Consider the following 22,357-nt stretch of genomic DNA (forward strand, 5'->3'; position numbering starts at 1 on the left):
AGATCATCAACAGGACTCCTGTCCACACTGCCGTCGTATGTCACCACGGGCTAGGCGCCAAAGGGCAGATAAAATTCTGGCCTTGAAATTGGTACGGGGTGGATCATATGCCCCGCCGTCGGAAGCCCACTCTTCTCTGGGGCCCTCCACGCCGGCGCCTACCCGACACGTCCAGCATCTTCTATGGAACCCCCCACCTCCAGGCCTGGAGGTGGACATTGACAAAAAACTAAGAAGCAAGGTTCCAGGGATCGAGACCCCATAAGAGCTATAGAATGGAGCCAGGAAGAGTCAAATGCGTCGGGGCGACATAAAAAATCGGGAGCGCAGACACATGTAAAGTCCCATGCCTCGATGACGCATCAGCGTATCGATGAGGCGCGAACAGCGCCAAGCACAACACTTCCTCAGCCGGCGCCAAAGACGAAGCCGTCTGAGCCAGAGCCGAGGCCTCATGCATCAACTATGATGCCAGCGCACTGCCCGACGCACACTTCGGCGCACAGAACACCTGTAGCAACGCACAAATCCCTCGCGCTGACACAAAGACATAAGAAGACGCATACTTCAATGAAATCGATGCAGGACGCATTTGTCGACGCCGAGGAAGCATTCTTCTAAGCCATTGGCTCAAATTCAATTACCACCTTCCAAGAAAAGAAAGGATGATAAGTCTCAGTATGTTACCTCGTTGCCCGCTATTCACGCCTCATTAGGAGAGACTAGACATGCTCCATTGTCACTGGGACAAGGTTTACCAGAATCCCCGTCTAGGTTAGAAGGGGAAGAGGTTCCGTTACCCAGTTTTTCTTCTTTGTCATCAGCTTCTTCCATCCAAGTGTTCTTGGACTTGTCTTCTGCCTCTAGGCACCATTACAGGGGTGACGTCCTGCAGGAACCACTTTCCAAGAAGCGCAAAGCACCTGAGGTACTTTGTACCCACAAACAACACAGGACAGCACCTGATTCTGACATACTGCTGGCAGCAGTACCTGCACCCTGTCCAACCACTCCAGCTCGACCGACCATGCCTCCTCAGACGCAGCAGACTTTTTCACAGCTTTCACAAGCCCTAGCCGCCTTTTTTGAAGCCATCAATCTTACCAGCTTCCTCTATCATCGCCAAATAGTGGTAACATTTCTCCAAAACCATCGGAACATTCGTCTCCGGTGCATTCAAGGTCACCTTCACCAAGGGCTCTTTCTCCTTCACTGCTACCATTACCATGGCCTCAGGAGCTTCTGCCTCAGCCCCTTTCTCCAGACCTTCCACCAACATCCAGAGACACCTCAACGGGATATCCTCAGACCCAGCAGAAGAACCTGCAGAGCCTTATTCACCGCCGGAAGATCTGACCTACCCAAACTTTTTGGAAAAGATAGGCACGATACTAAATCTTGACATCCAGAAAGTGCCAGATCCTAGGACTGGAACCCTAGGGTTATTAAAGTTATTTGACCTTCCGGCAGAGCTGTCATTGCTCCCTTCCCATGCAGTGCTGGACACTGTGCTGGAAAAATCCTGGGAGACTCCTTTCACGCTCCCAGCAGTCTTGAGGAAAACTGTTCTCAAATATAAGAAGAAGAAATCTTCATATTACACCTTTCCACAGTTACCTCATGCTTTTATCGTCGTCGAATCAGCGATAACCAATGCAAAGAAGTCCAAACTGCACTCCGCCACTCCTCCGGACAAGGACCTTCGGTCCTTAGATGATTTTGCTAAGTGTACCTTCCAGGCGACTATGTTAGCAGCCCGGATTAACCACCATCAGTTCTACATAGTTCAACATCTGAAGGACATTCCTGCTTTCGTAGACACGACTTTCTCTGTTCCTCAATCCATTAAGACATTGAAGAAGGGATAAGACATCTGCTACGCACTGTGTATGAAGCATTCGAAACATCTTTACATGTTTCCGCAGCCGCAATTGCAGCATGGCGAGTGGCTTGACTCCGTGCCAGTACAATCAGAGAGGATGTACATGACAAGTTGGCTAACTTGCCCTGTAAAGGAGACAACCTCTTTGGCAATAGATTCCAAGAAACTGTAGCTCAACTTAAAGAGCATTCTGTGGCCATGCAGTCCCTAACAAATCCATCGTCTTACACTGCTCCTTTGCGCAGATACTATGCCCCACCGCGGAGACAACCTTTCCAGCGACGGGCATATCGACCAAATGCGTCCTATCGTCCACAGTCGTACCAGACGATGCAACGCCCACAGCAACAACAAAACCAAGGTCGCAGGGGATGCCCGCGATACCAACTACCCCAGCCTCAACAACCCCCTACTGCATCCAAGACTCCTCCGTCTTTTTGAAGATAGTCATGCCACCCTCACATATGGTATTAGCAGGAGGAATAACATCGCACATTCAGGAGTGGGAAAAGATCACCACCAATCGTTGGGTGTTGGACATAGTCCACAAGGGGTACCAGATTCAATTTCTGAGTCCGCCACCGCTTCCTTACCTAACAGCCAGAGGGAGCAGGACAGATCTCACCCAGCTGGGGATAGAGGTAGCTTCTTTATTATGACAACAAGCAATTCGCCGTCTGCCTCCAACAACCCAGAATATGGGGCTCTACTCCCCTTATTTCCTCATTCCCAAAAAATCGGGGGATCTCCGCCCGATCTTGGATCTCCGAGAGCTCAACAAATACATAGTGAAGGAAAAATTCAAAATGATCTCCCTAACGATTGGATGTGCTCCATAGATCTCAAGGATGCCTACACTCATATTCCAATTCACCGTTCCTCCTGGCAATATCTATCCTTCCAATTCAATGGCCAGCACTTTCAATACAAGGTCCTTCCCTTTGGCCTATCAGCAGCACCCAGAGTTTTCACCAAGTGCATGGGAGTGGTGGTGGCATTTCTCCATCAGCAAGGAATCATAATATTTCCATATCTCGACGATTGGCTAATTGTGGCCTCCAACCCCAACCGCTACAGAAGCATCTCCAGGAGACAATCATTTGTCTCGACAGATTGGGCCTAGTCATCACCAAAAATCCCACCTACAACCTATGCAAACTATTCAGTTCATAGGAGTGTGTCTGGACACAACCAAACACAGAGTTTTTCTGCCACACGACAGAAGATGCACCATTTGTCTTCTCTTGAGACAACTCAAGCTCATGCAATCGCCGTCAGCTTGTCAAGTCTTAACAGTCTTGGGTCATATGGCAGCCTTGATTCACGCAGTTTCCAATACAAGACTACACATGCAACAGATCCAGTGAGATCTCAAGCGTCAATGGAAACAGCATTCTCAGCCGTTAACATGGAGAGTGTCCTTGACAGGGGCAATAATAATGGAGATAGATTGGTGGTTAAACAAAACACTCACCAAATGCGCCCCCTTCAATCTGTTGCCACACAATGCGGTGCTCACCACTGACGCCTCCCGCAAGGGATGGGGGCTCATCTCAATCGTCTCCAGACACAAGGCCTCTGGTGCAGATAGGAACAGAGATTTCAAATCAACCTCTTGGAACTCAGAGCGATACGTTACGCGTTGAAAACTGTCATCGCTCATCTTCAAGGGCACCGAGTCATGGTCTACGGACAATCAAGTAGCCATGTTTTATATTAACAAACAAGGCGGGTCCGGTTCATGGACCCTTTGCCAGGAAGCCCTCATCATTCTGGAGTGGGCAAACCACCATTCAATTCATTTACAAGCAACATACCTACCAGGCATAGCCAATACTCGAGCAGACAAACTAAGTCATGTATTCCATCCACACGAATGGTCCCTCAATCACGAGGTGGCAGAGACAATCTTCCAAATGTGGGGACGGCCATCGATAGACCTCTTCGCCACCGAGATCAACAGAAAAACAACTCTCTTCTGCTCCATTTGGCCCAGTCCATGCAGGGAGGCCCAGGACACCTTTCTCATTCCCTGGACAGAACCACTGATGTATGCGTTTCCTTCGATTCCACTTATCACGAGCACACTACAAAAATGCATGCAGGAGGTGGTGCAACTGATTCTCGTGGCGCCGGCCTGGCTTCGACAACCATGGTACACACACCTCCTCCATTTGTCCATAAAAACACCAATTCAGTTACCAAATCGGGAAGATCTTCTGTCACAGGAGGAGGGAACCCTTCTCCACCCGCTACACTCCTCCCTGCATCTAACAGCTTGAAGGTTGAGCGGATCCTTCTAACAGAACAAGGATTCTCAATCACTGTACAAGATATAATTTTGGCATCCAGGAAGCCTTCCACTAGAAGAAATTATCAATTCAAATGGAAGCATTACGCAGCCTGGTGCGAGTCAAAATGTATTGACCCGCTCACCTGTATGCCGGACGTTTTATTGGATTATCTCCACACATTATACGTTGCAGGTCTTGCTACAGCTTCGGTCTGTGTCCACCTCAGTGCTATAGAAGCATTCCACAGACTACACAATGGTCAACCTATCTCGATTCACCCGATGGTATCTCATTTTGTCCGAGGATGGACACATCTCCAGCCCCCGATTGCAAAACTACCAGTGCCATGGAATCTGAACCTCATTTTGGACAACTGATGGTATCACCATTTGAACCTATGGACAGCTCATATCAAATTTCTCACCTGGAAGGTCGTATTACTTACAGCAGTTACATCGGCTTGTCAGGTGAGCGAACTACAGGCGCTGGTTCATTATAGCCCGTATCTTCAATTCTATCATCATAAAGTACTCCTACGAACTCACCTGTCGTTTTTGCCGAAGGTGGTCTCCCAATTTCACCTGAACCAATCAATTGAACTGCTAACGTTTTGTCCAAAACCACTTCAAAACGAAAGAGAAAAACCTTTGCATACATTGGACTGCAAAAGGGCATTAGCCTATTATAAATAACGAACCCACTCGCCCACTAGGGCCTCTCAACTATTCGTTTCCTTCAACCCAAATGCTCCTGGGCTACCTGTGGCTAAACGCACCATCTCTAGCTGGATTACTCAATGCATACAATTCTGTTACATCAAACAAAATGTCAAGCTGTCTTCTCATCCCATTGCTCATCAAGCACGTGCAGTGGTCACCTCATAAGCCCATTTAAGACATGTTCCACCATTGGACATATGTAAGGCAGCCACATGGGCATCCCTTCATACTTTCACTTCTCACTATTGCTTAGACCAACACGCTGTGAAAGACGCCAAATTGGGCAGAGTACTTCTGCAGTCGTTATCAAAAGAGACACCGGGGTCGACTGTCACTTAAACTTCATCACGCTTACCTGCACATGAACTCATAAAGCTTTTCCTCAGCGTGATGGGGAGCTTAGGACTTCCATGAAAGCATGGCTAATTCAGTCCTGCTATCGATGGGGAAAAAGCAAGTTTGCTTACCGTAAACGATGTTTCCGTAGATAGCAGGATGAATTAGCCATGCTGACCCACCCACCTCCCTGAACAGTCAACTTTCCTCCATTCATGACCACGCTTGCTTTATCACAGACAGAGGAGAATCTGTTCCAGCGCGGGAACACACACGCAGCCGCAGAGCAAAGCTCTGACATCACTTTGAAGCTCCGCCTCCCGGGCCTGATGGACAGTTCCCATGACAGCATGGCTAATTCATCCTGCTATCTACGGAAGCACCGTTTACGGTAAGCAAACTTGCTTTTCTTTTCCCTGTCAGTCAGGTTTATTGCATCCGCCAGTTACACAGTGATTTTGTTTAGTCACGCATAATCATCACGATTAAAAAATTGTTTATGGTGTTGGTATGACTTCCAACAGCATCCTCATTAAAGACAGAGACAAAAAATGATTTTAGTTTTTTCCTGCTATTCCCTTGTCCTCTCTGAGCACCCCATTACACTTTGGTTATCAACTGATTCCCTCACAAGCTTTTTCTTTCAAATGTATCTGAAAAAGTTTTTTACTTGTTTTTCCTCTGTGGCAAGCTTCTGTTCAAATTCTCTTTTAGGCTGCTTAATTATCTTTTTCACCTAACTTACATCTCCATACCTCTAAAAAAGCTCAACAAAGGACCTCGGCGTATGGATCGATAAAGATCTCAACCTAAAAACATACATAGCAGCCAAAACCAAGGAAGGTTTCTATAAACTTCATGTACTAAAACACCTAAAACCGCTCCTCCACCATCAGGAATTCCAAACAGTACTACAATCCCTGATCTTCAGCAGCTTAGACTACTGCAACTCAATGTTATTAGGTCTCCCCAAATCCACCTTAAAACCGCTACAGTTACTGCAAAATGCCGCTGCAAGAGTACTGACCGGAAATAAAAAACCGGATCACATCACCCCAATATTAAAAAGTCTACACTGGCTACCAATCATTCAGAGAATTGAATACAAAACCCTGACGATCATCCACGACGCATTACACAATACAGTTAACTCCGCAGTCAGTAAAATGTTCCACCCCCACAAACCTCAACGGAACACCAGAACTTCTGAAAAACGTCTACTCGAAATACCCACATATCCCATGGCTAAACTTACTAACACCAGAAATAGAGCTCTCTCCATAGCGGGACCAAAACTCTGGAACGCCCTACCATGCTACCTCACCACTATCATCGAAAATAAATCATTCAAAAAAGAACTGAAAACCTGGATCTTCAGCCAGACTTTCAATGATGATTTAAGCAATCCACAATTGTGATGCCTTAAGCCTCCCATCCTTCCCCCTCTTCTCTTCTCCGCACACCTACCCCTTCCTCCTTCCATTGCCTACCCCATCCCCCCCTTTTTTCCTTCTTTTCCCATTCATACTTTCTTGTATTCAGAGCACGAGTTTGTATATACCTTCCTCGTTTTTCGTTTCGATTTTCATTTTCATTATTTGACTTAAGTTATTTTTAGTTATTTCCTGTTACAACCTACTCCATATGCTATTTGCATATACTTTTGTTTCTCAAATTGTTCTATGTATCATTGTTTCGTTTCAATGTAAACCGGGGTGAAGGCATGTGCTAAACCTCGGTATATAAAAGCTTCAAATAAATAAATAAATAAATAAACTTGCCAGTATTTATGCTCGTCGCTATTTTCCTCATTTGGGTCTGCTTTCCATTTTTTGAATATTGCTCTTTTGGCTTTAATTGCCTCTGTCATCTCACTATTAAACCATGCCTGCAGTTGTTTGTTTTCCTTTGACTTTTTTTAATCCATGGAATATATTTTGTAATGTCCATTCCTCCTGCAAGTTTTTAACCTTGTGAATTGATCCTTTTAAGTTTTTTTATTAAAAAAAAATTCCTATTTTTATCAGTCTTCTTTTTTTTTTTTTTTTTTAGTTAAATGTTACTGCACTAGTTTTCCTTAGTATTCACCCTCCAGTGTTTGTGTCAGATTTTATTACATTATGATCACTGTTGCCAACTACCACCTTTATCTCTTGCACCACGTCCTGCATTCCACTGACAATTTGATTTAATGTGGTTTCCCCTCTCATTGGTTCCATGACTTACTGCTGCATGAAGACATCATTGATGGCATCTAGGAATTTTACCTGCCTTTCATGTCCTGATGTGATATTTACCCAATCAATTCTTGGGTAATTGACATCTCCCATTATTATTGTTGCCCATTTTACTAGCCAGTGTAATCTTTGTTAGCATTTTAGTCAGAGAACATCATTTGCTGACATACATAATTATTCTCTGCTGACACTTCTGCTCCATCAGGTCATGCTTTTCGTGGACAGTACATGTGAATGTTTGGATTTGCTTAACCTTTGGCTTTGTACTTCACACCACACCTGGAGCGTGCTGACCAGCTATGCAGCACACTGCTAGTTCTTATGTTCCCATAGTCTGTATGTGTGTTAGTATCATATTAAGATACAAGCCAAGCATGCTTCAGGTGTGGCCTTGTGAAGGAATGTGTTTTCTGTTTGGATTTTTGCTAAGTTCACCACTGCTGTTCCCCCCCCCCCCCCCCCCCCCTCACTACAGACAGAAGAGGTCATCTCGGAGTGCCGTGTGAGGTTCCTTTCCTTCATGGGTGTCGGCAGGGATGTGCACACCTTCGCCTTCATCATGGCTAATGGGCCTGATAACTTCTGCTGTCACATGTTCTGGTGCGAGCCCAATGCTGCTTCCCTTTCTGAAGCAGTTCAGGCTGCCTGTATGGTGAGTGAGACCACTTTCTCCCTGTCCTTTTCTAGGGCACCAGGATCTATGTATGTGGAGAGATGTCTCTTGGAGGCACGTGGGGCCATGAATGCTATTTGATATCTCTTGAATTAGCCCCTTCCCTCTCCTCTCCTCTCAGTGAAGCAATTGGTTCTGTGTTTGGTAATTGATGTCTTATCAACTGATCCCTTCCTCTCCCACTTCTCTCTCTGAGAAAGCCAGACCCATGTATGGTGGTTGATATCTCACGGACCGGCCATTTTCCTCACCATCATCTGTTTTTGAGACACTTGATCCATGTATAGAGAAAGATATCTCATGGACCTCTCCTCTCTCTAAAACACTTGGATCTGTTTTATGCTGAGCATCATGAGGTCCTGCCCCTTTCCCCTCCCCCTCTTTTTCCTCTCTCTGGGACATCTGAATCCATATATGGAGAATGATTTCTCACAGACATTCTCTTCCTGTCATGGAGGTGCTCACTTATGCAATGTGTCAAATGTCAAACTGGATCTTCTCTGATGCTGTTGTGAAGAAACACCTGAGCCCCGTTTTAATTTTAGGCTGTGATTTTAAAGGTACCTCAATTTGCATGGTGAGATTGTCAGGCGAGAGTCATGGCAGCACTGTCTAATCCTAATCTCTGGAAGGAACCATAGTTCTGCATGGACAGGCAGAAACAAAGACATCCATATAAGTGGGATGATGTCGGCTGAAGGTGCTATGCCGGAACATGTGCTCTCAGAGCTCAGAAAAACAAAGGTTCCTGCACTGCTGCCACTACATGAGTCCCTCAGTCTTTTTTCATTTACTCAACGAAAGATCGGATTTTTTCTCTCTCGCCATGGTTTTTCCAGGTTTTTGCTTTATTTTAGTTTCCTTCAGTAACTTTTTTTTTTGTTTCATTTTTTTTTTCAGTTAATAAAAAAAAAGTTTTTCCTCCTCAAGAGGATCCTTCTTCATGTCAGGAAAATCTTCCGGAGTGGGTATGAAACATGCTCTACATGTTGACATAAAGTGGCAAGTCAGGACCTCCATGACCTATGATTAGTGCCTTGGCCCTGTAATGATACTTATTACAGAACTTATGGTAAAATGTTCCCGGGGACCTGCATCTATAGGGACATGAAACTTAAATATGAGTTATCTTCTCCATCAGAGAAGGAAAGATCTATCTCAAAAGGACCATTGCCCAAGAGGTCCAAATCCAGGAAGGGTAGAGATAGACACTCGCCATCTCCTAGGACCTTGCATGTGGGTGACATCATCCGATGGAGCCCGGCACAGAAAACTTTTGTCAAATGTTCTAGAAGCTTTGGCCAGCAGACTGAGCATGCCCAGCCTGCTACTATCCATGCGTCCACACGAGGTCCCTCTTCAGTCTCTTCTTTTCCGCGGTTAAGTTGCCTCGTGGTTCATGGAGCTCCATTCTTTGTTTCTGCCTCGATATTCTCGAGTTGCCTTCCAAGCCTCTTCGGGTCCCCCTTCATGGTTGGTGCCCTCCCGGTATGGTAGGTCTTTTTTTTCAGCCTTTTTTCTCGATCTTGCAGTCAATTCCCGACTCTCCCACTCCCGGTGCTCGTCGGTCTTTGACTGTAAGCTGGGTCTTTTTCATGGCGTTAACGGGTTCTCATTGATGCCCCCACTGCATCCTCTGCCTGGGGGCCTTGCACAATGTCTGTGGGTGCCATCTGTGTGATCAGATGACACCCAAGCGGCATCAAGCACGCCTCGACAAAGTGGAGAAGCTTTTCGGGACCCCGAAATCCTCCACTCCTGCATCAGTTTCTTCGATGCTCAAGGATCACGGGGAGCCGTCTCCATCTCTCCCCCTCACAACCCCTCTAGTCAGCACCCGCAAAGATCGGGGAGAGGGAGATCGATCATCGATGGTCTCTCAGCTCCACCAAACCTTGGGGTCATCGATCTCGACACGGGGAAAGACCGGGCCAAGCATCGGAAGCGATCTGGAATCACTGGCACCGTTCTCCATCCCGGCATAGTTCCAGAGCAGCATCGGCAGCCGCCAAGCCATCATTGAAGCGGCACAGGCCACCGGAGGCCCCATACTCCAGAGCCGCCGGTAGCCCGAGGTGTTCTCCATCAATATCTGTGCAGGGCACCGTGCCACTTCGGGGACCTGAAGATGAGCTGGCGATGCCTCGTCCCCCTCCATCAGTCCTGACCACTCAGGACTTCCAGGAGGAGCTGGACCACAAGGCGCAATCAGCAGTGCTCAAAGCGCTGAGTTACCGGTGCCACTGGCCCCCATACTGGTACCCGAACCTCCACCATCAATGTTGGCACCCCTACTAGAGCATCTGGATGTCCTTCCCTACAATGCAGCCAGTGCCCGAGGGGCCATCCATGCCCTCCACCGGAGCGAATCCCGATCCTTGGGTCCTCCGAGGAGGTTGAGGCCACCGGGGCTGGGCATCCTCACCCCCAGTTCCCCGAGCCGCTGCCCGGCCCCTCCGGCTTGCCATGGTAGATGACCCCTTGATGCAGGGGGATCCATTGGTGCCACCGGTACCCCTGCGTCCTCCAAAGCCCTCGGAGCCCAGGGTTGATGTCCCTCACGGCCTTCTCCCTCAGCAGCCTGGCCCAAGCGAGGAAGAGGGTTCTTACAACCCTTGAGTGATGACTCCCCAGACTCGTCCTCCGAGTACTCTGATGACCCCCTCTCTTGGAGTCTTCGCCTCCGGAGGAAAGGCTCTGTTCACCGCTTGAGGACCTGTCGTTTGCGGGGTTTGTCAGGGCTATGACTGTGGCCATTCCCTTTCAGCTCCTCATGGAGGAGGATGCACGTCACAAGATGCTGGAGGTCCTCCAGTTCATTCTTCTAAGGAGATCGTGGCAGTTCCGATCCATGGTATTTTTAAGGAACTTCTCCTCCGTATGTGGGAACACCCCATCTCCATTCCCCAATTAACAGAATGGCCGATGCCTCCTATTTGGTGCAACAGGCCCTGGGGTTCAAGAAGAGCCAGCTTCTCCATCAGTCTGTGGTAGTGGAGTCCGTCTTAAAAAAGGCCTGTTGTTCCCGCATCCATGCCTCCGCTCCTCCGGGACGTGAGCATAGGCAACTCGACGCTATAGGGAGGAAAATCTTCCAAGGCACCATGCTGGTCGCCCGCATTACAGCTTATCAACTCTATATGACCCAATATAACCGCAATCACTGGAAGCGAATCCAGGATTTTGCAGAGGATCTTCCCCAGCAGCAGCAGCAGCAAGAAGCACTTGCAGCCATTGCCTCGCTGGGTTTGGAAGCAGGGAACACGAGGTGCATTCCACTTACGTTTTTGAGACTGCAGCCCACTTAAGAACATAAGAACATGCCATACTGGGTCAGACCAAGGGTCCATCAAGCCCAGCATCCTGTTTCCAACAGTGGCCAATCCAGGCCATAAGAACCTGGCAAGTACCCAAAAACTAAGTCTATTCCATGTTACCATTGCTAATAATAGCGGTGGTTATTATATAAATCAACTTAATAGCAGGTAATTTACTTCTCCAAGAACTTATCCAATCCTTTTTTAAACACAGCTGTACTAACTGCACTAACTACATCCTCTGGCAACAAATTCCAGAGTTTAATTGTGCGTTGAGTGAAAAAGAACTTTCTCTGATTAGTTTTAAATGTGCCCCATGCTAACTTCATGGAGTGCCCCCTAGTCTTTCTATTATCCGAAAGAGTAAATAACCGATTCACATCTACCCATTCTAGACCTCTCATGATTTTAAACACCTCTATCATATCCCCCTTCAGCCGTCTCTTCTCCAAGCTGAAAAGTCCTATCCTCTTTAGTCTTTCCTCATAGAGGAGCTGTTCCATTCCCCTTATCATTTTGGTAGCCCTTCTCTGTACCTTCTCCATCGCAATTATATCTTTTTTGAGATGCGGCAACCAGAATTGTACACAGTATTCATGGTGCAGTCTCACCATGGAGCGATACAGAGGCATTATGACATTTTCCGTTTTATTCACCATTCCCTTCCTAATAATTCCCAACATTCTGTTTGCTTTTTTGACTGCCGCAGCACACTGAACAGACTATTTCAATGTGTTATCCACTATGACGCCTAGATCTCTTTCTTGGGTTGTAGCACCTAATATGGAACCTAACATTGTGTTAGCTGCCATGGGCATTGGCGCCAGGAGAATAGCGTGGCTCAGGACCTCGAACCTCTGGCCAGAGATCCAGGATAGGCTCGCCGATCTCCCCTGTACAGGCGAGAATCTGTTCGGGGATAAGGTCTGGGATGCGATGGCGCAGCTGAAAGACCAACATGATACCCTCCAGCAGCTATCCACTAGTCCCTCAGAAGGGGCCATCCTCAGCCAGGAAGTCCTCAAAGCAAGGCTCTCATAAGCCCTTCTACTGGCAGAGGAAGTATTACTCTCCAGCTGCTCAAACTCACACAACCCGGACCTGTTCCAGGGTCTCCCCCCGCCAGCAGCGGGCCCCCGGATCCCAACCGGCGCCCCAGCAAGCCCTGCCCATGGGTTTTCGACTGGCAGCGAGGGAGCTTAAGTCAGCTGGCGGCCCCCCTGGCACCCGATCCCCCAGTCGGTGGCAGGCTCCTCAGCTTTGCCCAATGCTGGGAAGGGATCACGTCGGACCTCTGGGTCCTCTCCATTGTCCGCCGGGGGTACCGTCTACATTTCGGCCGGCTCCCAGAGACCTCTCCTCCATGTCCATCATGGGGTTCATCCGCCCATTTGGTCACTCTTCAAAACGAACTCTCTGCCCTACTCGCAGCGGGAGCAGTGGAACTGGTCCCACACAAACAGCAGGGCCAAGGGTTCTATTTGAGGTATTTCCTCATTCAAAAAAGGAATGACGGCTTGTGCCCCATTCTTGACTTTGGCACTGAACAAATTCTTTGTAAAAAAAAAAAAAAAAAAATTCAAGGTGGTTTCTCTGGGCATGCTAATCCCCCTCCTCTGAAGAGGAGACTAGCTTTGCTCCCTCGTCTTGAAGGAGGCATATGCACACATTGCGATTGTCCCCAATCACAGGAAGTACCTCTGCTTCCTGGTGGGGAATGCACATTTTCAATACAAAGTGCTGCCCTTTGGGCTGGCATCAGCCCCCTGCGTCTTCACCAAATGCTTGGCGATGGTGGCTGCCTACCTCAGGCGTTGCTCAGTCCATGTGTTCCCATACCTGGACGACTGGCTGATCAGGAGCGACTCCCGCTCCGGAGCCATGCAAGCTCTAGCCCTGATGGTTCAGACCCTGAAGACGGTGAGGTTTATCAACTTCCCCAAGTCGCACCTCTGTCCATCCCTACAGCTAGACTTCATAGGCACCAGGTTGGACGTAGTACAAGTGAACGCTTTCCTACCCAGAGTCCAAGCGATTGCCCTCACCTCACTGGCTACCCTCATCCACAACAGCAGAAGGATGCCAGCCCATCTCCGTCTATGTGACTCCCTTAGCCCACGTCCGCATGAGGAGCCCTCAGTGGGCCTTGTGGTCCCAGTGGTGGCAGGCATCTCAGGATCTGGAGGCTCCGATCATGGTCATGGAACCTCTCAAGCTATCCCTGGCCTGGTGGGAAGCCCTCCCCAATTTAGAACGCAGCCTTCACTTTCAGCCTGTGCCACCCCAAGTGACTCTCACCACTGATGCTTCTCCTCAGCGATGGGGTGCCCATACGAATGGCCTACATGCTCAAGGCCTTTCGACTGCCGCAGAAACACATTGTCAGATAATCTTTCTAGAGCTTTGTGCAATACGGTACGCTTTGTGAGGATTCTGGGATCAGTTGTCGTCCAAGGCAGTTCTGATCTGGACAGACAACCAGGTTGTAATGTGATACATCAACAAACAGGAGGGCAAGGGCTCGTTCCTCCTCTACCAAGAGGCAGTACAGGTTTGGAACTGGGCCTTTTCCCAAGGAATGTATCTACGGGCAACCTATCTGCCAGGTCACCTCAACCTGCTCCCTCAACCCGACGATAGCGGCTAGCCTCTTCCACCACTGGGTATGCCGGATGTGGACCTGTTCGCGTCCCCTTTTAACCACAAGGTGAACAGATTCTGCTCCCCGTCTGACCTGCAATGTCTTCTCCCTTCACTGGGGGCAAGGCGTCCTGTATGCATACCCGCCTCTCCTGCTCCTCTCAAAGGTGTTGTTGAAGCTTCAGGAGGACGGGGGGACCATGGTTCTTGTGACTCCCTCCTGGCCTCAGCAGGTTTGGTTCCCGCTCCTCCAGGACCTCTCAGTGGTGCGCCCATCCCGTTGGGGATCGTGCCTGACCTCATATCGCCGTGAGGGCTAGGGCCACCCGAACCTCTGGGCGGGAGCCCTCACGGCTTGGATGTTGAGCGCATGATCCGCCAACTATTACAGCTTTTGGACTGTGTTTCCCGGGTCCTGATCGAAGCCCGGATATGATAGAGGTGTTTAAAATCATGAGAGGTCTAGAACGGGTAGATGTGAATCGATTATTTACTCTTTCGGATAGTAGAAAGACTAGGGGGTACTCCATGAAGTTAGCATGGAGCACATTTAAAACTAATCGGAGAAAGTTCTTTTTCACTCAATGCAGAATTAAATTCTGGAATTTGTTGCCAGAGGATGTGGTTAGTGCAGTTAGTATAGCTGTGTTTAAAAAAGGATTGGACAAGTTCTTGGAGGAGAAGTCCATTACCTGCTATTAAGTTCACTTAGAGAATAGCCACTGCCATTAGCAATGGTAACATGGAATAGAATTAGTTTTTGGGTACTTGCCAGGTTCTTATGGCCTGGATTGGCCACTGTTGGAAATAGGATGCTGGGCTTGATGGACCCTTGGTCTGACCCAGTAGGGAATGTTCTTATGATGTTTCTCGCCCTACTCTTAAGGAGATTTTTTGGTAGGGTAGTGAAGGTTTTCACCCAGTTTTCGAGGAAGTTTGTTGAATAATGATGGCTCTTGCTCTCCTCTCCAGGTTCTTTGGTGGAGCAGTGATGTGTCTTGCCGCCCTCTTGAGAGGGGGAAGGATTCTCATCCTATTCTTCAAAAGGTTTCTTAGAAGGGTAGCAATAGTTTTCATCCTGCTCTCAAGAAGGCTCTTTGGTGGAGCAGTGTTATGTCTTTCCTTATTCCTCCTCTTAAGGAGGTTTTGTGGATGCACAGTATCTGTTTGCAAACGTTAGAGGCATGCAAAGTTTCTATTTGGTTCTCAAGGAGGTTTCTTGATAGAGCAATGGTGGCTTTCATCCTGCTGTCTTAGAGAAGTATTCATGTGGCAGGTCTGGCTCTCATTCTGCTCTTAATGTTCTTTGGCAGGTCAGTTATGGGTATTAGGAGGGTTCCAGGCCAAGGTGATGCAGTGAAGATTTCCATTCTACTCTCGGGGAGATTTCTTAAAGGGACAGTGATGACTCTAGCATGTGTCTTTGTAGTGATATTCACTGTGTTTTCTTTTTCTCACAGCTGCGATATCAGAAGTGTCTGGATGCACGTCCACAAGGCTCCAGTTCCTGCCTTCCTGCTCCACCAGCAGATTCTGTTGCCCGTAGAGTGGGATCCAGCGTCCGCAAGGGGGTGCAGTCCCTCCTGGGTACTTTTAAACCAAAACGCCTTGGAGCACAAACTCCTTGAACTCCACTGGGTGTGGGGATAGAGAGGGCAGCACCATTTCAACCACAGGTGTTCTTCCTATGGCCCTATTTGACTGCTCTTATGTGGCTGCCTTTCTGTCTCCCAGTCCACTCAGATCCCTCCTCCTGGCTCTCCCTCACTTGTCTTTTTATACACTCACCCACAACCCCTCAACTTTATCTGTAATCTAACCAGAAGCCCAACCAGTCAGAGTCCCTCCTGGCAGCTCTTCAAATAGAAATATAGGTTAGTGACCAGACAGAGATCAGCACTGATGTGAATCAAAAACACGGAGAAGTAGAGGCGTTTGGGACTCATCGTGTGACTCGGTAAGGGGGAGGAGGGAGTGTAAGGCTGGTCATGTTACTCAAACATGGAGGAGAAGAGTCTATGTGCAAGACTGGTCATGTGACTTAAAACACTAAGGGCTGGTCATGTGATTCAAACACTAAGGAGAAGAGTTGTATGCAAAACTGGTCATGTGACCGAAACACTAAGGGCTGGTCATGTGACTCAGAAAAACAGTATGGAGGAGAAAAGCATACAGGAATTTGCTGGTATTCGAAGCATCAAATGTTGTGTCCTTAGTCTTGAGGAATGCATGCAGTGATATGCTCACAGACACAGGCTGGGACCACTGTTGTCATGGGTGTGTAGCCATTCATGTGACTACTGCCAGTTCTAGAAATACTAATCTTCCAGGCTATAGCGAGCAGGCTCTAACCTGCCATCACTGGGACTGCGTCTCAGATAACAGACGTGTGTTATGTTGATTTGCCGTTTCTGGGGCATTTTCTCTTGTACTGTAAGTGCAGGATTTGTTTGGTAGATGCAAGCTGCAGATGTTACTCAGCATCCCACACCATTTCTCCTTTAGTCCCGGCTGTGATCTTGCTGTCTGGAAGTTTGCTCCAGCCATTTTTTTTTCTGGTTCCTCATTTCCTCTCCAATGCAAATCTGGCTAGGACAGAAACAGTTGATGCCTGTTAGTTGAAGGGTCTGTGCTGGACAATTGAGGAATAAGAGGCAGCTCTGATGGTGGAGCCAGCGGCACTGACCTGTGCAATACTGTGTATGAAATTGTTGGAACTTTCTGCCTCCACCAACCCTCTGCATATTTGAATCAGTCCTGCTGCTAAATGTCCTGCTAGTCCTGAGGCCTCCATGCAGAGAAGGCAAGAATTAGCCTTTGTTTTTGAGTATGTACTGATATATCCATAGATGCAGGCTGGGACCATCCTCAGTCTGTCACTGCAGGGCATCTCTTTAGAGAAATACCAGGATCATTATGGATGCCTCTGCTGCAAAGGTATGCAACACAAGTTTTAAACGCAAACAAAATGGCTGCATTCAGCTGAGGGGGGTTCTGGGAAAGTTAGGCAGATAAACTTGTCTGGTTCAGTTATACAGGATATTCAGTGGCACAGCCACACTGCTGACTATGCCAGGCTATCTTGAAGTATCTCGTGGCATGACCAAACTTATCTGGATTTCAGTGTTATGTGGAATGCTCCCAAGTTATCCATATAAACTTAGCTGGATACCGTATGTTGGTGGCAGGAATTTCACATCCCACACTTTCCCAAACGCAGCCAGATAAACTTTTTCAATCTTGCGAGATAGCTGAAAGTATGTGCATACCCTTACGTGTATCCAAGCAATGATGTAAGGTAGCCACAGCAGCGGCAGGCCTACAATGTGCATACTTTTTTTGGAAATTAATTATATGTGTGTGCGCCAGTGGGAATGCCATCTGGAACACCTCTTTTCTGTGTGGCGTCCAGATAAAAATCCACTTACCTGAATATGACTAATTTTGACAGATGAACTCTATTTTTACCCATGTGGAATACTGATGGCCTCCAGTATTTACCTAAAATACTGATGGTCATCTCTGCAGTACCAGAGAAAAGGCACTGTCTCCTCCTCTTCCACCTCCTTGCTTGGTAAGTCTACTTTTTGGCTCTGGAATCAGGGAAGCCAGGGTTCGAGTCCAGCTGTCACTCCTTGTGACCTTGGGCAAGTCACTTTACCCTCTGTTGCCTCAGGTACAAACTTAGACTGTAAGCCCTCTGGGGATAGGGAAATACCTACAGTACCTGAATGTAATCCTCTTTGAAGTGTATGAGAGGTGCAATATAAATCAAACACAATAAATAAATTGACTGTAGGAGGTGTTGGATCAATCTTGTTGGAGTCTACAGAGCGATCTCCGGCCTGCGCTCTCTCTCCTGTAGTGGATTAATCTCATTGGTGTTTGTAGAGAAGTTCTCTGGCCTGTCTGCAGTTCTTTCATTAGCTTCCTGAATAATATTCTCTCTGGAAACCATTCTGCTGCCTATCTCCCCAGGTTTTAACCCTTTGCTTTTCTTGCAGTGACTTTAAAGAGATGATTGTGCCTGTTATTTTTATGGAACTATTTATTGGACAATACGTTTGTAAGAGTCGTTATACCACAACGCGCGCACATTCTCTCTCTTGTATGTTTTTAGTGGTCTCTCCTCTTCAGGAGTCCCTGTTGGTGTAGTATCAATCTGTGTTTCATCTCTGTGAACTCACCGGACAGAGTTAACCCAGTTGGTCTTGGCATGGTCGGCCAGTGCCGGGCCTGGCTGTTCTCCGTCGGTGGTGAAGGTGCATGTGTTTACCTGTGGGTTATCTATGCAGGCAAGCATTGTCAGTAATGTTTTTTTTTACTAGCTTTAAAAGTAGATTTGATCTGTAAATGATGGCTACTGGAAAAGGGTTGTGAGACCCCGAAGGACTAAAATTCTATTTAATCTGTAAAAGGACTGCACATTTCTGCTGTAATAATGAGAAGTTTCTGTGTTGTACTAAATTCACGAGAATAAAAATCTGACCCAGTGCATGTTGGCTTTTGTCCTTTCTTCATCCAGGCTAACAGTAAATATAGATTGTCCTGACTAGTATGGTTATTAAGTGTGATTATTAAATGATTACAGCCTGAAATAAAAGCAAATTCCTCTTTTTGTAGTGGATGTGAGAGTACACCACACTTCACATTACTGAGCCACGAAAAACCTCCTCCCACAATAATAGAAATATAATACCATAATAGGGTGGAAGAGACAAAATAGGGGAATGGTAACCAAGGACATTTTTATGGGTTACAGATATAGTATTTTTTATGAAACTATGTTACCATAACTTAATGGCACCTGTTTAGTTGTTAAATTAATATTGCTAACTGTATTAAATTATATGTGCCTTATTGTAAACCGTTGTGACAGTATCTAGCTTAACGACGGTATAGAAAAGATTTTAAATAAATACTGCCAAAAAGTCAAGCTACAGCTACCCACAGGTGTGCTGGGCAGCCATAGCTTGACGGCCTTTTTGGCAGTATATCCAGTACCCATAAAAATGTCCTTGGTTGCCATTCCCTTGTTTTCTCTTCCACCCTACTATGGTATTACTTGGATGTGAAAGCAACAGAACTTCCATTGTAAATTCTGAACAGATCAACACTGATCTAAATATTTTAGTTGATAATTTCAGACAATTTGGCTTTCTGAGTTTGTCATAAGAACATGCCATACCAGGTCAGACCAAGGGTCCATCAAGCCCAGCATCCTGTTTCCAACAGTGGCCAATCCAGGCTACAAGTACCTGGCAAGTACCCAAACATTAAATGAATATATCACAATCTACTAATCCTTATTGATTAATAGCAGTTTATGGACTTCTGCTCTAGGAACTTATCCAAACCTTTTTTAAACCCTGTTACACTAACTGCCATAACCACATCCTATGGCAATGAATTCTAGAAGCATCTATGTTGCATGCAGAGAAGAGGAAGTTAAAGCCTTGGGTAGTATAAATAGGGGCATTGCTGGTAAGGCCTGTGATTCTCTGCATCAGCCTGAAGGAAGATGAAATTCTGAGCACAAAAATTAAAATGTATGCAGCAGCGGTGCACATTTAGTTTAGTTCATTTAGGTTCTTAATATACCGCAATCTCCTGTTAAAATCAAAGCAGTTTAGAATAAAAGATACAGGCGTTTATGTACACTTAGCATATAAAACTAAAATGCACAAAATATCACCAAAATTATAAAATTCAATTATCTTAAAAAAAAAAGAAAAAACCCTAAAAACAATATCAGAATAAACTCAAATAAAATCACATAATATTTTAGCTGACATAAAAGGCCTTGGGGACTAACCAGGTCTTTAAAAGTGTACTGTGAAGTTTGACCTTTTTCTTAGTGTCTAAGGACTCTGTTATCATTCAGAAGATGAATAAAAACATTGCATTTTTACAGCAGGGAATATAATTTTCCATTTTACTCTCCAACAGCTGGTATTGATGGATACTGTCAGTCTGCTTTTTATATGTCTCCTCTTCCTCTTCTCCTGTTCTTACCAGTCTTCTGTTGGTCTCTGATGGGGAAGGATTTGTGGCAATACAATTTCATATCACTGGGACTTTTAGTAAAGCTACTTGAAGAAAATATGGTGATCTCTCAATGCCACGGCAACAGTGGTGTTGGTTCAGTAGTACAAGACTGGCCAGAGCCAATTGAAGCAGCCTTGCAAAAAGGACCACGCAGTATCCACTTCTCCCCTACAGACACTATTTTGGGCTGGCAAACCAATATTAGGACCCACGGCCATCATCTTGGCATCATTCATCCCTATGAAAAGGTCTACAAAGAGATGGTAAGTATCAGGGTTCTTCAGCTTGGAGAAGAGGTGACTGAGTGAAGATATAACAGATTTCTATAAAAGTGGAATAAGTAAATAAGGGTCTGTTATTTACCCTTTCAAATAGTACTAAGACTAGGTAGGGGGAGACATTCTGTGAAACATCAGAGAGAGTATCTCTCGTCAGTCAATGCACAATTAAACTATGCAACTTGCTGCCAGAAAAAAATGGTTAGGCTAATAATAAAACTGACTATAAAAGGTTTGGACAAGTTTCTGGAAGACAAGTCCATAAATAATTATTAGTCAGACTGATTTCTACTTTGACAAGCAGGATTATATCAGCCATAACCAGTGGGTGATGTCCTCCGAAGGTGCAGACACAGACACAGTTCTCAGAGTTCTGAAGTATTTCAAAGCATGCGTAGTCGCTATCTCATGAACCCCTCACTCTTTCTTCTTCTGAGCCATAGCTGTGAACAGGTTATCAGTCTCTCTCTCTCTCGCCATTTTTTACCTTTTGGCTATTTTAAGCCACTATATTTTTGCAAAGATTTTATTCATGCTGCTGCCTCGACAGCCCCTCAACAGAATTCTTCAGTTGTATCCAAAAAAAAAAAAAAATTGAAATGGAGAAATCTATATTGAAGAATCTTCAGTCAGCAGGTTCAAGGCCTGTGGATGTGAGTGCTCTGAACTAGCAGGAGTGGATAATAATTTAAATAAATAAATGTCACAAATTAACTGTTAGTTACTCAGTTCAAAGCCCTCTTATTTAAGCATCCTGCCCTAGGTTATTTATTGTTGCATTAAATATTGTTGTTTCCAGTTCCATGTAAAGCATTTTCGCTGAATTTCCAGTTCTTTGTAAAACCGATGTGATGTTCCCAGGAATGTCGGTCTAGAAAAACTTTAAATAAATAGATTGTCCCATTTGTGGTCAAATGTCTGTGCCTGGAAGATGAAGGAGCTGTGGAAGGTGGTGTCAGGTAAGCCCCGAAGCCTTGGAATGATGACAGACAGCAGAGCCACTCCACCTCCCAGTGTGAGGACTCTTCAGGTGCTTGATGCCTCTAGAAACATTAAGAACTGTACTGAGGGTCTACCTCCCCTTCTTCCTGCAGGTCTATTGGGAAAGATCCCCTCTTCTCTTGTTTGCAGTCTCTTGGATCTACCATGAATGAAGGTTCAACCTTGGCATGCAAGCCTAGGGTGTAGGACAGGGCACTGAGAAGATTGCTTAAGCAACATAATGGGTCCTCTCTGGGCCAGCTCCCTCAGCATTGAAGAAGTCAGTGCCATAGGCACAGAGTTCCATGGACGAGGTCTTCCACTCGATGCCAAGAAAGAGTCCCATCAGTCTCCTTAAGCTCTTTGCCACAGATGGTGCCATCTTCTGTAGCACAGAGATCCTAAACAGCCAGTTTGATCTTTCCAGATGTTCCAGTGTTGGTGCTATACGAAGCTTCTTCAGTCACATTGGCATAGAGCATACTGGCACCTATTGTCTAATTTTTTCTGGACTTAAAGCTTAGGGCACAAGAACACTGCGATTCAGCAAGAGGTTTTAAAATTTAGTTTATTTGGCTTTTTAAAGAAGAGGCAAAGACAAGTGTTCTTGTGAGATGCAATATGCCCTCTATCTGTAATAAGTAGCATCTCATCCAACACAGGAAGAGAGCCTTCTTTTATAATTAAAACATACAGTATTGCCGAAACTTCCAGAAAGGTGTAACCGCCCACAAACACATGATACTGTTGTCATGACAATCTATCCTGTATAGGAAATGCTTGTGATGACACCCCCCATTCAATTGTAAAAATCATTCCATACTAGTCTTTCCTGAACCCTCCTCCCATGATAAAAGTTCCTGTATCATTCTGGCTTTGATGCAATGTATTCTCTTCTGTTCTTTTGTTCTTCTTTGTTTGTGTAAACAATTCGCAGTCTGGGTCTTGAATA

General features: G+C 46.2%; 1 protein-coding gene across 2 annotated transcripts in view; it reads left to right on the top strand.

The window, feature by feature from the left end:
- Positions 1-18,595, top strand: part of APBB1 (amyloid beta precursor protein binding family B member 1) — a 218,342-nt gene extending 199,747 nt beyond the window's left edge. For both annotated transcript variants that reach the window (XM_029601910.1, XM_029601912.1), the window contains 2 exons: positions 7,944-8,120; positions 15,559-18,595. In XM_029601910.1, the coding sequence (XP_029457770.1) occupies positions 7,944-8,120; positions 15,559-15,726 (345 nt within the window). In that variant the 3' untranslated portion in view covers positions 15,727-18,595. The remainder of the gene's footprint in view (positions 1-7,943; positions 8,121-15,558) is intronic.
- The last annotated feature ends 3,762 nt before the right edge of the window (positions 18,596-22,357 follow it).

Source organism: Rhinatrema bivittatum, chromosome 5, assembly GCF_901001135.1.
Source record: "Rhinatrema bivittatum chromosome 5, aRhiBiv1.1, whole genome shotgun sequence".
NCBI classification, from domain to species: domain Eukaryota; kingdom Metazoa; phylum Chordata; class Amphibia; order Gymnophiona; family Rhinatrematidae; genus Rhinatrema; species Rhinatrema bivittatum.